The sequence below is a fragment of the Kogia breviceps genome, chromosome 20, assembly GCF_026419965.1.
Source record: "Kogia breviceps isolate mKogBre1 chromosome 20, mKogBre1 haplotype 1, whole genome shotgun sequence".
NCBI lineage: Eukaryota > Metazoa > Chordata > Mammalia > Artiodactyla > Physeteridae > Kogia > Kogia breviceps.
The window spans coordinates 8,956,741-8,975,203 of NC_081329.1; the positions used below are offsets into that span (position 1 = coordinate 8,956,741).

The window sequence follows — 18,463 nt, forward strand, 5'->3', positions numbered from 1 at the left end:
CGGCGTCCCGCAGAGAGGGCACCGACGCGTGCTAAGTGCTGGTTAACATTACCTTGCTTTGCGTCTGCTGCATCTCACTGGGTCAGCCCAGTAACCGTGACAGGGTGGTACTATCGTCTCATTTTAAACATTACAAAGCCAGTACACAAAAGTGAATTAATGAGCTCAAGGTGACACACAGATCGTCTTAAAGATGTAAGACTTATGTCCAGGTATTCATGTCTCCAGAATTCATTCTTTTGCTATTCTCTCCCTCTCTCTCTCTTTCAACTCATTTGCTCCTGGTGAGTTTTTATTGATGTAGCTCAGTTAACAAAGCAATAGCTCTGATTTATATGCCAGACGCTATTTTAAGTGCTTTGTACACATATCGTCCTTTCCATTCTTACATATCCATCTTGTGGTGTATTCTTTTTTTTTTTAAGGATGTGAATTGTACAAGGGAAAGGAGTCTTTAATTTATTTATTTACTTATTTATTCATTTATTTATTTATTTTTGGTTGGGTTGGGTCTCCATTTCTGCGCGAGGGCTTTCTCTAGTTGCGGCAAGCGGGGGCCACTCTTCATCGCGGTGCGCGGGCCTCTCACTATCACGGCCTCTCCCGTTGCGGAGCGCAGGCTCCAGACGCGCAGGCTCAGTAGTCGTGGCTCACGGGCCCAGTCGCTTCGCGGCATGTGGGATCCTCCCGGACCGGGGCTCAAACCCGTGTCCCCTGCAACGGCAGGCAGATTCTCAACCACTGTGCCACCAGGGAAGCCCTTGTGGTGTATTCTTATTAAACACCTTTTTTGTTTTTTTACTGATTAAAAAAGAGAGACACTCAGGGAAATTCAGTGGCCTTGCTAAGTGGATAGGACAGAAGTAGGATTTGAGCTCTGCCATCAGAATCTCAGCGATTAGAATCTCGAGCCCAGGCTCTCAACCACCAGGACACAGAATGACCTTCATGACTGAATCTAGTGCATTTTGTTTTTTCAGTTATCTCACTTCCGACAGCCATGTGTCTTTTTCTATAGACTGACTCCTGAAGGGATCAGACTCTGAGTTGTCCACAAGCCCCAGCACTGGTTCTGAACACCAAGGGGCCCCCAGATGGCACCCACACACTCACTAGTTACTAGACAGACACAGATTCATCTCTAGAAAGTATGAGAGCAGGTCAGGACTCCTCCCCACCCCTCCCGTCTCACTTTCCTGCTTCCTTGGATGGGAAAACATCTAAAAATGGTACACATACTCTGGATTTATGAAAAGAAAAATAATTCATACTCAGAGATTTTTAAATAGGTACGTATTTATGAATTCGTGGTCCAGGGGCCCCCAAATTGCTTTGCATCTTGACCCTGTAAGTGTATAAATGATTTAGACCAGGTGCTCAAATCTAGTCCTGTGTCAGAATAAACTGAGACTTTGTAAAACACTCAGATTTCTGAGGCTCACCCATCCCCTTTAGATTTTATTTCTCTTCGTGGAGTTTGGATTTTTTTTCCCAAAGAAAATGCTCTAGTGTGATTTTGCTGCAACCGATGTCCACGGATAAGTGTTGGGAGATCTCTGGTTTGGATTTAGGAAAGCAGGTGGATCAAGCGTTGTTCTGGCTGAGTCCCAAGTGGATATAAGTCCACCTGCCATGTGCGTCCTGACGAGGAGGGGTGTGGAAGAGGAAGGGAAACTAACGTCCACGGAGGGCCAGCTGGGGCCCTGGTGGTCTGCTGGGCGCTCTCATTTAGTCACCATAAAAGTCACCTAACATGTAGTTTATTTCTGCTGATAGTATATAGAAGCGGGGTTCAGAGTTTTAGAGGTTAAACAGGATGCCAGAAACACAGAGCTGCTGATGGTGGACATGATGGAGCCCAAAGTCAAGTCCTTAGGTGGCTCTTCTTGTCCGTGGGTCCCCTTCCATCCTGTGTGACGGGCCAGTGGAGACTCTTCCTGTGATGTTAGTTTCACTTCTCTAATGGGAGTTGCTGGGAATGAACTGCTGGAGTCCCTGAAGCGAACCGCATCATTTTCCCTTGAACCTGCCTCTCTACACAGAAGACATTTGGGTTCATTATTATTATTTAATATCTGTTTGTTTCTTTACTTATTAATTTAGTTCCTCCTCTGAGTAGGGAACTAGCCGTGGCTGCAAACACATTCTCCCCCTTGCCACACCGTGACACCCTGGGCAATACCACTCAGCAGTCATTCCGAGGAGCTCATGGGTAGCGGAGAGGTGTGGCTGTCAGTCACTTCACGCCCAGGGTCTCCGGGCTCCACAAGTATGTCCATCACGCTTTGGCCACCCTGCCGCTCGTTTCCTCTTAGTAAGTGCAGCTCATCTGTATAAGTAGCTGTATTGGGGTTATTGTTTTGGTCTCTCTTTTTTTATATTGATTTAGAAATATTTATTTTTGTCCCATGTTGAAATTTTCGAATTTTGTGCTAACTCCCCATGCGGCTTTTCGACGTAGTTGTCTTTATCACAATTGTCAGTTTTTAGTGATTCAGTATTTTTTTAAATAAATTTATTTATTTATTATTGGCTGCGTTGGGTCTTCGGTGCTGCGCGTGGGCTTTCTCTAGTTGTGGCGAGCAAGGGCTACTCTTCATTGTGGTGCGCGGGCTTCTCGTTGTGGTGGCTTCTCTTGTTGCGGAGCACGGGCTCTAGTTGCATGCGGGCTTCAGTAGTTGTGGCGCGTGGGCTCCAGAGTGCAGGCTCAGCAGTTGTGGCACACGGGCTTAGTTGCTCCGCAGCACGTGGGATCTTCCCGGACCAGGGCTCGAACCCGTGTCCCCTGCATTGGCAGGTGGATTCTTAACCACTGCGCCACCGTGAAGCCCATGATTCAAGATTTTTATAGATGAATTTCCATTTAAAGTTATTATAAAATATTGGCTCTATTCCCTGTGCTGTGCAATATATTCTCGTAGCTTGTTTAGTTGATACACAGTAGTTTAATCCCCTAGGCTATGGTCTCCTGTCCTCAGAAGTGAGTAAAATATGAATAAAATGCTGGATTTAAAAAATTAATTAACTGAATGCATATTACTTTTGTTCTTTCTGTGGGGTAAAGATGTTGAATTGAGTGAAATAGATGATGCTTAAAGATAAGACAAGGACTTTCATAAGAAGTGATTTTTAGGAAGAATGTACTGAAGCTAAAATTTAAAAATAAAAATATTAATCTCTGTGATTTAAAACGTTATCATCTCTGTACCATATTCCAAATCACATGGATCGAATGCCTGCCTTACTGACTCATAAGCATTCCCACGTTGCAAGAATAACCCCCGGATCCTTTCCCAGGCGTTTACAAGAAGGAGGAGGCCCACTTACTTCTGAAAGCTTTTCAAGTTAAAGGCCCGGTGGATATTTTTGTCAGCAGCTTTGAAAACGACAACTGGGGGCTCGATGGTTACGTGAGTACTTCCTCGGAGGGTTTCTAATCGCCGCGTCTGCGCAGGGCTGGGGGCGCCAAGGGGGGTTCCTTCCGGGAGGACCTGGCCGGCTCCTGTCCGCCCCCGTGGAGGCTGCGTGGCCACTGCACCCCTTCATTGTGTGATGGAAGAAACCCGTCTCTGAAATGGGAAACAAACTGGCCAGGAGCAACTGGGCTGTTCCTGCCGGAGAGCTTAGACCCAGACCACCTCCCACTGTCAGGGTGGGGGCCAAACTCTTTCCAAGGCCACTGGTAACCACCCCGAAGGTTCTAAAAGGGAGCATCCCCAGATCAACAGATTTCAGACGCCCCCTTCACTTTCTTCCTTGCAAGTTAACCCTTTGCTTCTGCTTTAATTCATCATCTAACTCGAGGGTAAACGGCCTCACGTGAGGTACACGAGACAGTAGTTGTGACACAGCGAGTTTTACATAATGTAGGTTCTGACGTAATTCATATGTGTGTCCCCGTTTACCAAGGGTACTTAACCTATATATATGTTGTAAAAAACTACTATTTTTGAGATCAAAACAAGAGAGGGAATTTATTTGTTAGTTGAAGTTCATGTCTGTATTTTTCAACTTCTAACTATAAGTGGGTCACTTGAAGGAATGACAAATTTTTTTAAATAGTTAACCTTTACTTTCTAAATAGAAATAATATTCATATTATGATAAAAGAGATTATCATTAATCCTTGTTATGCATTTTGCTTTCTCCTTTTCATGCGTTATCAGGTGTCATCCGGAGTTGAAAGAGGAGGATTTACTTTCCAAGGGGACATACATGGAAAAGATTTTGGGAAGTTCAAGCTGGAAAGGCAAGGTACACTGCCCTTACGTTGTTTTTCAAAGCATATATCAGGTTGGCCTTCAGAGGATTAAGCTGAGTGTGAGGGAAAGAAAATGACTCTGAACGAAACAGAAACAAAAATAATGGGAGAGACTCACATATTTTACAGCTGGATGAAAAAGAACCCTTCTTTTGAATAGCAAAATAGACAATATCAGCTGCAATAAATATGCCAGACATGGAGTTAATATACAAAGAGATATTTTGAAATAAGGGGAAAAAGCAAAGATGAAACACAATTAAAGAGTAAACTACATTACCTTAAGAAAATTATAAGACTAACTAAAATGTCCAACAAACTATGAAAAGGTCTTTAACTTCAAAAATATGTATTATGACAACAAAGATCATTTTCAGCTATGAGAATGTCAGCATTTCTTAAAAATGATTTGGGGTGGACAGTAGAAACAGGCACCTGGGTGTTCATTTTTGGTGGGTGTATGCGTAGATGTGTACAATTTGACGGGATTCTTTCATCGACAGTTCTATCCCTAAAATTTTTAATCAGACAAGGGTGACCATTATTTTTTGTATATTCAGGTATGTCTACAGCAGGACTACTTTAAATAGTTGAAATTAGCAATAATCTGTGTATCTCACACATCTATCATAAATAAATTGCTTACATCAATAATTTTATACAATGTGTTACATTAAAGAGAAAACAATTTAATTCAGTATATTTCATTAAAGAAACAAAGATAACATATTGATTTGGAAAGGTGTTCACGACTTAGTTATGAGAAAAAAGTTTGCTCTAGACAGACAGACAGACAGATGGGGCAAATATGCCTGTCTTCCTTCTTTACCTCCTTCTCAAATACTTGATTACGTCTCAGTAATCAGACAAGAAAAATGTATGAAAAACAATCACTAGATGTGAAGCTTACCTCATCTATGTGCTAGTTTTGTAATCTAGGATGAATTATAATATTCTTGAGCCTATTTCTTCACCTGAAATCTCAGTAGAGAAGTCAGTTCCTGGTTGCTGTGAAGATTAAGAGTCAATATGAGGGTTTGCTTTGTGCTAAAGCTCTTTTCACACGTCTTTACTTGTGTTGCTACTAACAGATAGGAAGATGCATTTTTTTTGTAATGAGATGAGCACCGCGTTTCTCCTGAATAGTATCAACTACTTTATACTTTGCTTACGGAATGCTACTAACATTAATTTGATAGAGAGGAATATTGCTGTGTAGGATTTGATGCCAGAGCAACCTGTCGGAGGAACACAAGTGTAATATGTGGTGATGATTGTCACTGATGAATTCATTTCATAAAACTTTTATCGGGGACTTCCCTGGTGGCACAGTGGATAAGACTCCATGCTTCCAATGCAGGGGGCCCGGGTTCGATCCCTGGTCAGGGAACTAGATCCCACATGCATGCTGCAAGTAAGAGTTCGCATGCCACAACTAAGGAGACCTGGAGCTGCAACTAAGGAGCCTGACTGCCACAACTAAGGCCTGGCACAACCAAATAAATAAATAAATACATAAATATTAAAAAAAAACTTTAGCGGGAAGGAAACAGTGGAGAAAAGACAGCCTCTTCAATAAGTGGTGCTGGGAAAACTGGACAGCTACCTGTAGAATTATGAAATTAGAACACTCCCTAACACCATACACAAAAATAAACTCAAAATGGGTTAAAGACCTAAATGTAAGGCCAGACACTATCAAACTCTTAGAGGAAAACATAGGCAGAACACTCTATGACATCAATCACAGCAAGATCCTTTTTGACCCATCTCCTAGAGAAATGGAAATAAAAACAAAAATAAACAAATGGGATCTAATGAAACTTAAAAGCTTTTGCACAGCAAAGGATACCATAAACAAGACCAAAAGACAACCCTCAGAATGGGAGAAAATATTTGCAAACGAAGCAACTGACAAAGGATTAATCTCCAAAATTTACAAATAGCTCATGCAGCTCAATATCAAAAAAACGAACAACCCAATCCAAAAATGGGCAGAAGACCTAAACAGACATTTCTCCAAAGAAGATATACAGATTGACAACAAACACATGAAAGAATGCTCAACATCATTAATCATTAGAGAAATGCAAATCAAAACTACAATGAGATATCATCTCACACCGGTCAGATTGGCCATCATCAAAAACTCTAGAAACAATAAATGCTGGAGAGGGTGTGGAGAGAAGGGAAGCCTCTTGCACTGTTGGTGGGAATGTAAGTTGATACAGCCACTGTGGAGAACAGTATGGAGGTTCCTTAAAAAACTACAAATAGAACCACCATATGACCCAGCAATCCCACTACTGGGCATATACCCTGAGAAAACCATCATTCAAAAAGAGTCATGTACCAAAATGTTCATTGCAGCTCTATTTACGATAGCCAGGGCATGGAAGCAACCTAAGTGTCCATCAACAGATGAATGGATAAGGAAGGTGTGGCACATATATACAATGGAATATTACTCAGCCATAAAAAGAAATGAAACTGAGTTATTTGTAATGAGGTGGATAGACCTGGAATCTGTCATACAGAGTGAAGTAAGTCAGAAGGATAAAAACAAATACTGTATGCTAACACATATATATGGAATCTTAAAAAAAAAAAAAGTCATGAAGACATTAGTGGTAGGATGGGAATAAAACACAGACCTACTAGAGCATGGCCTTGAGGATATGGGGAGGGGGAAGGGTAAGCTGTGACGATGTGAGAGAGTGGCAGGGACATATACACACTACCAAATGTAAATTAGACAGCTAGTGGGAAGCTGCCGCATAGCACAGGGAGATCACCTCTGTGCCTTGTGACCACCTAGAGGGGTGGGATAGGGAGGGTGGGAGGGAGGGTGACAAAAGAGGGAAGAGTTAGGGGAACATATGTATATGTATAACTGATTCACTTTGTTGTAAAGGAGAAACTAACACACTATTGTAAAACAGTTATACTCAAATAAAGATGTTAAAAAAAAAAAAAAAAACTTTAATCAATATACCGGGGGATTCCAAATGAAATATATACCAACCTGTATAATATCATGCTTAAAAAACAAAAACCTTGACCAAAAGGGACATTTAATCATAAAATACTCTAAATCCACCTTTCCAAGCTAAGAACTTTTAAATAGAAGAGCTTTAACTTATAATGTCTGCGATGGCTGAGATGATTTTTTAAATGGGGTTATATTATTTTGAGATAATGAAACAGACCAACACTAATGATGGGTAAAGTTTTCTTTTGCTCTGAGCCAAACCCTGTAGTTATTAGCCCTCCTTTCTCCCCTATGCTCACGCTCTAGTAATTTTGTCTAAGGACACCCCAGCAAGCTGTGCACGATACGTCTGCGTTTACTCATCCAATGAGCCTGACCCAAACCGGCACTTTGCTCTTGCAAGTTTTCTTTGCCTTGCCCCATTTCTTTTTTTTTTTTTTTTTTTGCGGTAGGCGGGCCTCTCACTGCTGCGGCCCCTCCCGCTGCGGAGCACAGGCCCCGGACGCGCATGCTCAGAGGCCACGGCTCACGGGCCCAGCTGCTCCGCGGCATGTGGGATCTTCCCGGACCGGGGCACGAACCCGTGTCCATTGCATCGGCAGGCGGACTCTCAACCACTGCGCCACCAGGGAAGCCCCCCATTTCTTTTTAATCTAACAAAATAACAGCTTGCTTTAACACGTAATCTTTCTTCTCATGTGATGACGAGCTTCTTGTCAGGAAAAACAATTTGCCTCACAAAATAATTTGAATCACAAGCGAGTCTCCCATTCAACTAATTAGAAACGTCTATGTTTAAGTAATACTTCAACAACAACCATTCATTTAAGAACTATGGCTACACTCTATTTTTATGGTTAAAAATAAACAACCTCTTAATTGTCTCCAGTCAGTAGATAAACTGGAAAAATATGTGATTATCATTAAACGGACATTAAACCAAGTTAGTTTGAAAGACAAACTCCGATGCAAAATTTTGTGTAAGAAATTGAAAAATAAGTTGGTTTTCCCATTAAAATTGAGTCCCCTCCCCCAAACGTACCCAATCAGAATGGGAGAAGGTGCAAGCCATGTATCTAACAAGGGACTTGTGTCCAGAATTTATAAACCCTTACGGCTAAACAGTACATAGGCAAATAACCTAACTAACACACTGGCAACGAATTTAAATAGACATTTCAACAAAGACATGAGAATGACCAACAAGCAAATGAAGAGATCCTGAACATCACTGATCATTAGGGAGACACAAATCAAAACCACTTCACACCCACCAGGATGGCTCGGATCAAAGAGACAAGAAACCCGTGGAGGCAAAGCTGTGCAGATACCGCAGCGCTCGTACTTTGCTGGCAGGAAAGTACTGATAAAAGTGGCGCAGCTGCTGCGGAAAACAGCCTGGTAGTTCAAGTAGGTAAAACATGGCATAACCACAAGATTCAGCAGCTCCACTCCAACACGTGTAGGCAACAGAACTAAAAACAAGTTCACGCACAAGTTAGAACCCGAATGTTTATACCAGCGTTTTTCCTAATTGTCCCAATGTAGAAACCACCCAAATGTCCATCAACTAACGAATGGAGCAACAAAATGTGGTGCATCCACCCAATGGAATCTTATCCTGAAAACATTACGCTAAGAAAGAGAAGCCACCCACCAGAAAACACATATTGTCTGGCTGCATTTATATGCCGGATCCAGAACAGGTGGCTCTATACAGACAGAGAGTGGGTGAGTGGTTGCCTAAAGCCGAGGCTGGGGTGCGGAGCGTGAGGGGTGACTGTAAGGGTACCGCTTTCTTTTAGGGGAGACAGCGGTGTTCTCACATAGATTGTGGTGGTCCTTGCAGCACCAAACCCCTCAAGTTTTAATAGTAAGAAACCCCTTGAATTGTATGTATGCATTAAAAGGGTGATTGCTGTAGTATGCGAATTTCTTTCAATAATGCTCTTTGAAAAAAGTGAATGGCCCAGCCTATCATGTGAAAAGATGCTCACCTTCATTCTTAAGAAATGGAACTGAGAAAATAACTACACACTGTGTTTGGTTCACTGGCGAGGAGTGATAATAATAGGGAAGGAAAGGAGGGAGGTGGAGAGGGAGGGGAAGGAGGGTGGCAGGCAGATGGGGTCCAGCCATCCAGGTGCCTCCTCGGACAGTGGTTGGAGTGAAACTGGGACCCCACTGTGGAGAGCGAGCAGGTAAGACTTAGCAACACTACAAGTTACACATTCTGCTAGGCAATGATTCTACTGCTTAGAATTTATCCTGTATATTCAGACTCCTGCTGATGTATCGCTGTAGAAAAAGAATTTCACGGTGGCATCATAGAAAAAGACCTAGAAATGGCCTAAACGTTCTTCAGCAGTAGACTGGCTAAATAAATGCTGGCATAGCCGATTAATAGAATACTGCACACGTGAAAACAATTAAAGTCATATGCACAGATGGAAGAAACTCACGGATATATGGTTACGTTTAAAAAGCCAAATACAAAAAATGTAAATAGTATCCCCATACTTTAGGAAAGTAAGAAAAGAGAAACAATCATACATATTAATAGTACATTGTGAAAAGGACACTAAAACACAAACAAAAGCAAAAACAAAAACCTCTTCAATCATAGAGGAAAACTAGTGCAAAGGGCAAGGAGTGACCCTTTATTTCCATCATCTTTATAGTTATTTGTTTCTATATCCGCTTATGCCATTTAAATTATCATGTGCATGCGTCACCCTTTAAATTATTAAAACACAGGTAAATAATTGAAATTAACTAGGAGCTCCAGACAGCATAATAATATCAGAGTAAAGTCAGGAGTTTAATTCACAAAGACCTTTTATGTTGCCCTGTGTTATGATGTGAGGTCTCCTGTGGCAGGCCCATTATCCAAGATTTTATTAATTGGAAGTCTGATATCTATTATGGCCAAAAACATATAGTCTTATTTGCAGATAACAGAAAATAGCTTTGGTTAATTTAAGCAGGCTACAAATGGATTAGAATGAGTCAAAGAGATGCACAGAATTAGAAACACGTGGAGAATGAGCCGTGGTGATTTACGGAAACCATCGGATGTTGAACTACTCCAAAGACAGCACCATTTTTTCATTCCTCAAATATATATTGAGCAACTCTTGTGTTCTAGGTTCTACTGTAGGCACCGGGCACTAAGAGGAAAGCTGGCCAGAAAGCTGCCCTGGCGTAATGCAGCTTCCATTCTAGTAAATGTGGGTCCTGGGAAACTTTAGCTACGTGCCACGCACTGTTCTAAGTAGTGGAGATCTGACGTTGAACTCCCACGACAAAACCGTGGAGTTGGTGCCCTTTGAGCAGCACCGCGGTTCTCCCTGCTGGACAGCGCCACCCCTGGTGGCTGTGTGTTTCTGCCGCGCGCTGCCCCTGGACTGGCCGGTGGTGGCTGGAGGCGCCACCAGGGAGCCCTTGATGTGGTCCCCAGGGCTCCAGCCCACCACAGCCTCAGGACCCAATTCTAAACCGTCTTAGGACCCTCTGCATCACTCGTGCCAAACTCGATGCCTGGGGGCGGCGGGGAGCTTCCCATTGGCTTAACTCTACTCACATTATGTGCCCATCACCCGGATGCTGAGATTCAGGAGAACAAGTTTGTGCCGCTTTCCCCTTGCGTGGCAGCCGGTGAATGCGTCTGGAAATGAAAAATTAAATCTGATTCGTATGTGCTGATACAGAAGGGTCGCCAAAAGATACGGCTAACTGACAGAGTGCCAACATCCAGGGTAAAATACATTTATATTAGAGCTCAAGGTGGTGGGGAGTAGCGTAACACCTGCATCTGCTGAAGGAGATGACAAATAATGCTTTTAGGTTTTTATGTGAAAGTTCAAGATGTTTTTCTTTAAAAGCCTATTTAATTATTTTAAATATTTGATTGTTTCTTTGTGTCTGTGGTTTGTAAAAAAAAAAACCAAAAAATAAAAAAACAAGAAACATCCCATAAATTCAGGAAATATACTTCTAAAACAAGGTCAGCTTCTAACAATTCTGCTGTATTCAGATGACCCCAATGATGACTGATCACAAACGTGCATTGAGTGGTTCCATGCAAGTAAGCCAAATACATTTCAAATTGCAGTTTATAAGTAAATTCTTCAAGAATCAACTGCATTATTTGGCAATAATCAGTTAATAAATGCTTTCTGATTTGAATTTTTAATGTTTGCACGTTTCTCAATGCCGTGCATGTATCTGCCACTGCACAGACACAGAGAGGTAATGATGATATCACCTTGGTGACGTTTGAGATGTTTACACCTGCCTTCCCTTCTGATTGACAGAAATCGTATTTCTGTGTCCTCATAGAAGGCTGCTTCATAAGCCGAGTTGCATTCCTTGATCATTTCTCAACTCTGTAGTGAATTTTGGAATCTGCCCAATAAAGGGAGATGGCGCCTTGATGCTCACCTATGATGAGTGTGACGCCCTGGGCTCTTTACGGAACTTCAGTGGCACATCTTGCTGAGGCTGCGTCTCGGAGCAGGAGGCAACAGCAGGCGCTCCCATCCCGCAGAGAGACGCGCGCCCGCGGCGTCCGCAGCCCCGGGGGAGGTCGGGCGACGGCGCCTTTGCCTCTCCCGGCGTCGCCGCGCGCCAGCGGGCGGGAAGCGGGCTTCGCGTCTTCGCCATGGGGACGGCGGGCCTCGGGAAGGGAGCCCCGGCTGGTCCCCTGCGCCCCCCCCGCCCCCTCCGCCGCGGAGCGCACGCTCGGGGCCCGACTGCAGGCTAAAGGCTGCTCTCTCTTGCAGGCGCCCGCAGCTCGGCTCCGGACCCCGCGCGCCCCCAGCGCGGCGCCAGCAGCGGCTCCGTCGCGGCCGCCATCCTGGCCCCGCTCTGCGCGCTCGTTCTCTCCGGGCTCGCGTTTCACCTCCACAAGCACAGGTAACGTGGCGACCCCCGCTCGCGGCCGTCGCGGCTCCTCCTGAGGCCCCGCGGCCCTGACAGCCCGCCCCCTTGCCTCTCGCCCGCAGAGCGAGGCCGAAGGTGCAGTACAACGGCTACGCCGGCCACGAGAGCAGCAACGGGCAGGCCTCCTTCGAGAACCCCATGTACGACACGAACCTGAAGCCCACCGAGGCCAAGGCCGTGCGCTTCGACACCACCCTGAACACGGTGTGCACCGTGGTGTAGCGCCCAGGCCGCCCGCAGCCACGCCTCCGACGCGCACGCACGGGGCCACGGGGCCTCCCGCTCCGCGCTCCCCGCCGCCGCCACCGGGCCCCGTCCGGGGAGCGGCCGGCCTCCCCCCCGGCGGCCTCCGGGCGCGGCGACACACGGCGGCACCGCCGTATGGGTCCGGTTTGTTTTTCTCAATCCCCATGAATACGAATATTCTGGAGGAAAAAAAAAAGCCCTCTTGAAGGAGACCCCTTTCTGGTAGCCGCACACACCTGCAGACGCTTCACGCCGTCCCTGCGGAGCCCGGACGAGCTTCGAGGGACCCGCAGCTCACCTCGGGGGCCATCCCCGGGGCCATCTGCAAATTTCCCACTCAGCTGTTCTCTTGCAGAAGTTTTGATGCACAATTTTTTGCACTAGTGTGTTCTGAATGACTAAGATTCTGATAAATAAACTATTCACATGGGGTTTCCACACACTCTCCATTGTATATAAGCTGTCAAGCTAAGCATTCCACCCGCAGGGTTTAGTTGGCGCGGTAGAAAAAGAAAACACAGCCCCAGATACGGCACAGGTTTTAAAAGGAAAAAGAGTATTGAAGAGATTTATTTTATTATTGCTTTCTTTTAGCTTCATAGATGTGCTGAATTCACTGAAAATGTCCGATGAGGAAAAAAAGAGGCCTTTTTATTTCCCACGTGTTTTCTTTAGTCCTGTCACCTCCCGAGATCGCCGCTCTCACGCTACTTCCGAGCAGGTTTGCAGCATGTTCTGTTTGCCGTGTACAGATGTGAATAGTAATTTATTTTAGTCGCTCACACTCAGAACCTGTGGGTTTGGGCTCACAGCACGGTCTTCCCTTGCGCATTGTGATTTTTTTCCTTTCGCTGCCATCACTGTCTGGTATCGCGTTGAAGGATCGTGAACCACAGTAGCCCCGGAATACAGTGGAAAAGGTTCAGGATCCAAATATCAAGTGTTCCTTTAGAGGCAAGGAAAAGTCACACCCACTCTTCTTTCCCGATGACATAATTTATGTATCACTTAGTCTTTTGTTTCATGCTTTATAATTCCAGATGGGAAGAAAATTTCAGTGACTTTTCAAGTTTAAAATTCATCATAGGTAAATTCTGAATTGCAGTATAAATTAAAGTAGGGGTGATTCCCCCCACGTGGATAAGATCCAGACACGAAGTAGAAGATGCGGCAATGAGAATTCAAAAGTGAAAAACCAAACAAAAAAGTCAAGCTAACAGCTCGTTCTTTCAGACGTTTCGATCCGAACACTTTAGTCACGCTCCCCCGCCGGGCGCTCACTGTTCTGTTGCCCGGTTGAAGGGGCGCAGCCGTCAGGAGGCACTGCCAACCTCCTCTGGTTCCCCCGGCCTTTCACACCCCGCAGCGAGGAACTCCAGGGCACAGTGCTGAGTTCTCTGCTGCTTTTTCCCTCTGGCCAGCCTGGCCACAGGACCGAGATCTGTCTTGCAGCCTGGAGTCCTCCTGGCGGTTTCTCCTGAGGCCAGATGAGGCCAGCCAGAGCCAGGCTGCTAGCACACCCAGGGAGCCGAAACAAAGAGGAAACGGGAGGAGGTTTGCGCCTCTTTGTGTGCAGGGGAGAACAGGGTTACCGAACATACGAGGTGTATATATATACATACATATAGATAAATATAATATCGTGTACATATGCGGTTTGACTCATTCAAACTAGGTGCAAAATGCTGACTTCAGAGTCTGAATTAATGTCTCTCCACATCCCCGACCTGCTTGCTGGTCAACGACCTTACGAAACCCTGAAACGACAGGACATACATTCACACCAGAAACCACAGATCAGATTAGACGTGATTCTCCTTTGTGTGCAAAGTCAGAGTGTCCTCGGTTGCCAGTTGGGAGCATGTTATTTAAAAAAAAAAAAAAAAACTCCATGAAATTTCCTTGCGAGAATTCTGCCTAGTTTCTTCCCAGGGTGTGTGCAGTGTTAATCAGATTCCTGCGAGGTGTTGGAGGGTCCTGTTCAAGCCATCGGCAAGTGCGCTCTCTGGGTTCGGGCTGGAAGATTCTTTCCGGAAGCAGCCAGAGCGCGTGGAGGGCAGGAGCCCCTCCGACAGGTTCTGTGCTTCAGAGCTGTTCAAACTGCTGCTTGTCCCACACATCTTGCCTTTCTTCAGGCTAGCTGCAATAATTTTTTTCTCCTGTAAAGTATTTTGTAAACAACCACAAAAAAAGCTACTATAAAAAAGGGGAAAGGACGCTGGCATTACGATCAGGAAAACCATCGCCACCCCCCATCCATCCGTCTCGCCACCCCGCCACATGCTGCTGACACGAAGTAGGTGCAAACGACCTTTTTGTACAGAGATATATTTTTTATGAAGAATTTGTAAAATTATTAAATATGCTGTAATTTTTTGATTAATGTAGGTAACTTGTTAAAAAAATAAATGTTTTTACAATACAAAACTGTAATTTTCCCAATAATGTACAATGTACCATCTCTAGCAGACGTTCAGTTCTGATCCTATTACACATGTATTAATATTAAAGTGACCTGTTAAAATGAACAGTATCCTTTTTGTCAAAAAAAATTATACAGAGAGTGTAATATAGCCTGTGCAATGCCACCTATCTTTAAAGCAAATCAGAGTTCTAATTAAATATTTAATTTTAGATTTCTATTTTTCAGTGTGAATTTATTTTATCTTTAATAGGTGCGTGCGAGTCTCTGGAAGGGAAGGAGGAGAATGAACATGTCATTGATGGGCTTTCACTTTATTTAGAATGAGGGTCGATGTTTTCCCAAGACACAGCATCACCGTCATGGTTAATAAGTAGCACATTTATGAAAAGCCATGATACAGAGAACAGCAATGTGGAAGCTGACAGAATTCTTGACAGTGTTTGCCTTAAAGTCAATGAGAGCTTTTAGTTCCCTCCAACCCAAAATCAAGCCTAAATTTTTATGATAAAAAAAATTGGGGGCTTCCCTGGTGGCACAGCGGTTACGAATCCGCCTGCCAATGCAGGGGACATAGGTTCGAGCCCTGGTCCGGGAAGATCCCACATGCCACAGAGCAACTAAGCCCATGCACCACAACTACTGAAGCCCACGCTCTAGGGCCCGTGAGCCACAACTACTGAGCCCGCACTCTACAGCCACGAGCCACAACTACCGAGCCTGTGCTCTAGAGCCCACGAGCCACAACTACTGAGCCTGCGGCTCTAGAGCCCACGAGCCACAACGACTGAGCCTGCGCTCTAGAGCCCATGAGTCACAACTACTGAAGCCTGTTCTCTAGAGCCCACGAGCCACAACTACTGAGCTTGCGGCTCTAGAGCCCACGAGCCACAACGACGGAGCCTGCGCTCTAGAGCCCATGAGTCACAACTACTGAAGCCTGTGCTCTAGAGCCCACGAGCCACAACTACTGAGCCTGCGGCTCTAGAGCCCACGAGCCACGACGACGGAGCCTGCGCTCTAGAGCCCATGAGTCACAACTACTGAAGCCTGTGCTCTAGAGCCCACGAGCCACAACTACTGAGCCTGCGGCTCTAGAGCCCACGAGCCACAACGACGGAGCCTGTGCTCTAGAGCCCATGAGTCACAACTACTGAAGCCTGTGCTCTAGAGCCCACAAGCCACAACTACTGAGCCTGCGGCTCTAGAGCCCACGAGCCACAACGACGGAGCCTGCGCTCTAGAGCCCACGAGTCACAACTACTGAAACCCGCGCGCCTAGAGCCTGTGCCCCGCAACAAAAGCCACCGCAATGAGAAGCCCGCACGCCGCAACGAAGAGTAGCCCCCGCTCGCTGCAACTAGGGAAAGCCCGTGCGCAGCAACGAAGACCCAACACAACCAAAAATAAATAATTTTTTTTTAAAAAATTGGGAGTTCTTTCTGTAAGCCTTCACAACACTGAAAATGCCATGTAAGAAAATGATACACAGATTTCACGGAACATTTCAAGGATCACGAGTGAAGAAGGCTCAGAGCATCACCCCTCATAGCACCTTTACAGCCAGCTCCCCACTCACTTCTGGGCTGAGAGAAACAGTGCTTTCCGAGTCCTTAGTGGCCTGTCAGGTGGGATGTCTTGCAGTTAAGCGGAACGATATACTAATTTTCCTGAGAATCAAATTATTACAAAATAAAAAACCAATAAACAAAATAATAGCCCCAGCGTGGCCTCCAAGTAACAGTTTTGACATCCAACCTAGAGTCTGGGTCTCAGTGGACCAGCGGATGCCTTTAAATGCTAAGGATTAGGACCTACTATGCAGCAGACACAGCTCCAGATGGCGACATACATTCAACATAATCTAGCAAAGCAGGTTTTACCACTTTGATTATATAGATGACGAAGCCGAAATGCAGAGACATTAGTGACATTACCCAAGTATGCACAGCTTGGCAATGCTGATATTAGAGGCCAGTTTTCCCTTGCTTTAACATTCTTCTTTTTCACCAAAAAATCGTGATTAAATTCATCAGTGTTCCCTTTTTCTGCAATTAAAAATGTTGTCACTCTAACTGTAAATATATTTTTTGTTGCATCTGGTAAACAATGACCACAAGTTAATTTCAGGAGAAATAAACACTGCGTGTGATAGCTGTAATATCCCCAGCACTGCTCCTATGTGATACATTTGGGAGCGCCGCGACTCGCCTGTGTTAGCCTGTCCAACAACCTGACAGCACGTGAGAGTTCACTCCTCGCTGACCGCCGCCTCGGGCCGCATCTTGAAGACTGACCGGGAATTAATGTCTGGCTGGAGGGTTTGGGATGTGGCCGCCCGCCCAGCCCCGAGGAGGTCCTCCAACAGCCGCTGAATCGGAACCAGCTGTGGGGCTCGCACACTCGTTCTGGCCCCTTCCTGTGAAGGCCCGTGAGTTTCACACTCTCCACCGCCCGGCCGCGAGCCCACCGCCTAGGGAAGCGGCCCTTCGTCCCCAGCTGTGGCTCCTGACAGCGCTGGAGGAAACCTGACCTGCTCCTTGTCTGGGTTGGGCAGCTTTCACAGGACGACGGGGGTCTCACGGAGGCAAAGGAGCCCAGAACAGCAGCGCCCGCCTCTCTGGACGTCACCGTTTGGGGAACCCGGCCCGGGGCCCTCTTCGCCTGACAGCAGAGCCCGGCGACGACCCCCGGGAACGCTCTCACCGTGACCGTCATATTGTGGGGTGTCAGCCGCAGCTTCCTCGCCTCCCTGAGCCGGGGCCCCCTCGCAGGGGCTGGAGCCCGGAGGGGCGTGAGGCACGCCCGGGACACGTGCGCCCTCTCTGCCGGGTCCCCCAGCATCCGTCGTCCCAGAGCCAAGCCGTCACTCGTCTCCGCCGCTTCCTCCCCGGGCCACGCGCTGCGCCGTTCTCTTGACCCTGGGCCCACCCCACACCTTTCCGGAATTCCTTTTCCGTTTTCTTAAGTCAGTCACCTCGGCGCTTCCGCCGCTGCGCAGGAAGCCCGCGGACGCAGCTACAGCGGAACCGGTTGAGAAGGCGCCTCCGGCTCGCCCACCCTGGGGCTCAGCCCCCGGCTGCCCTGGGCGCCTGCGGGCTCCGGGCTCCGGGTCTCGGGACGGACCCAGCTTCCAGGGAGGCGGGCCGGGGGTGGCTAAGCGCGGCGCCCCTCGCCGAATGCAGTCAACGCCGTGCAGCTGCGTTCCGGCCTTTGCGCGCAGGTGGCGACCAGAGCGCAGGCTCCGCCGAGGGTCACAGGGCAGCCGCGGGGAGGCTCTTCATTACGGAGGCGCTGGGCTCGCAAGGGCAGCGCGCGCTCGGCAGCGCTGCGCGGGGGGCCTGGGTGGGCTTGTGCACAGGGTCGCACAGGGTCCCCACCCACCGGCCACGGGGTCCAGGACTCCGGGGCTTATTCATCCCGCGAGAGGGACACCTCGCGCCCTTGACCCCGGCTCGCCGTCTGCCCCGCGCCCGCGCCCACGGCCCTCCCGGCCGGAGCGGAGGAGGTTTGCCCGCGGGGGTCCGAGAAGGGGGGCCCCGGGCGCGCAGTCGGGTCCCAGAGGCCGCTCCCTGCCGGCACCCAAGCCCAGCAACTC

The 18,463-nt window shown here is 46.9% G+C and overlaps 2 protein-coding genes across 5 annotated transcripts in view; one reads left to right on the forward strand and one right to left on the reverse strand.

The window, feature by feature from the left end:
* CSMD1 (CUB and Sushi multiple domains 1) overlaps positions 1 to 12,505 on the forward strand; it is a 1,661,506-nt gene extending 1,649,001 nt beyond the window's left edge. For all 4 annotated transcript variants that reach the window (XM_067022449.1, XM_067022447.1, XM_067022448.1 and 1 more), the window contains 4 exons: positions 3,298 to 3,410; positions 4,167 to 4,254; positions 12,038 to 12,170; positions 12,260 to 12,505. In XM_067022449.1, coding sequence (XP_066878550.1) covers positions 3,298 to 3,410; positions 4,167 to 4,254; positions 12,038 to 12,170; positions 12,260 to 12,419 — 494 coding nt within the window. In that variant the 3' untranslated portion in view covers positions 12,420 to 12,505. The remainder of the gene's footprint in view (positions 1 to 3,297; positions 3,411 to 4,166; positions 4,255 to 12,037; positions 12,171 to 12,259) is intronic.
* A 1,833-nt stretch (positions 12,506 to 14,338) lies between these two features.
* LOC136793304 (uncharacterized) lies at positions 14,339 to 17,955 on the reverse strand. Its single transcript, XM_067022454.1, has 2 exons — positions 17,077 to 17,955; positions 14,339 to 14,602 (listed from the first exon to the last, which is right to left on the reverse strand). Exons 1-2 carry the CDS (start codon positions 17,707 to 17,709, stop codon positions 14,393 to 14,395), a joined length of 843 nt encoding a protein of 280 aa, XP_066878555.1. The 5' UTR covers positions 17,710 to 17,955; the 3' UTR covers positions 14,339 to 14,392.
* Between the last annotated feature and the right edge of the window lie 508 nt (positions 17,956 to 18,463).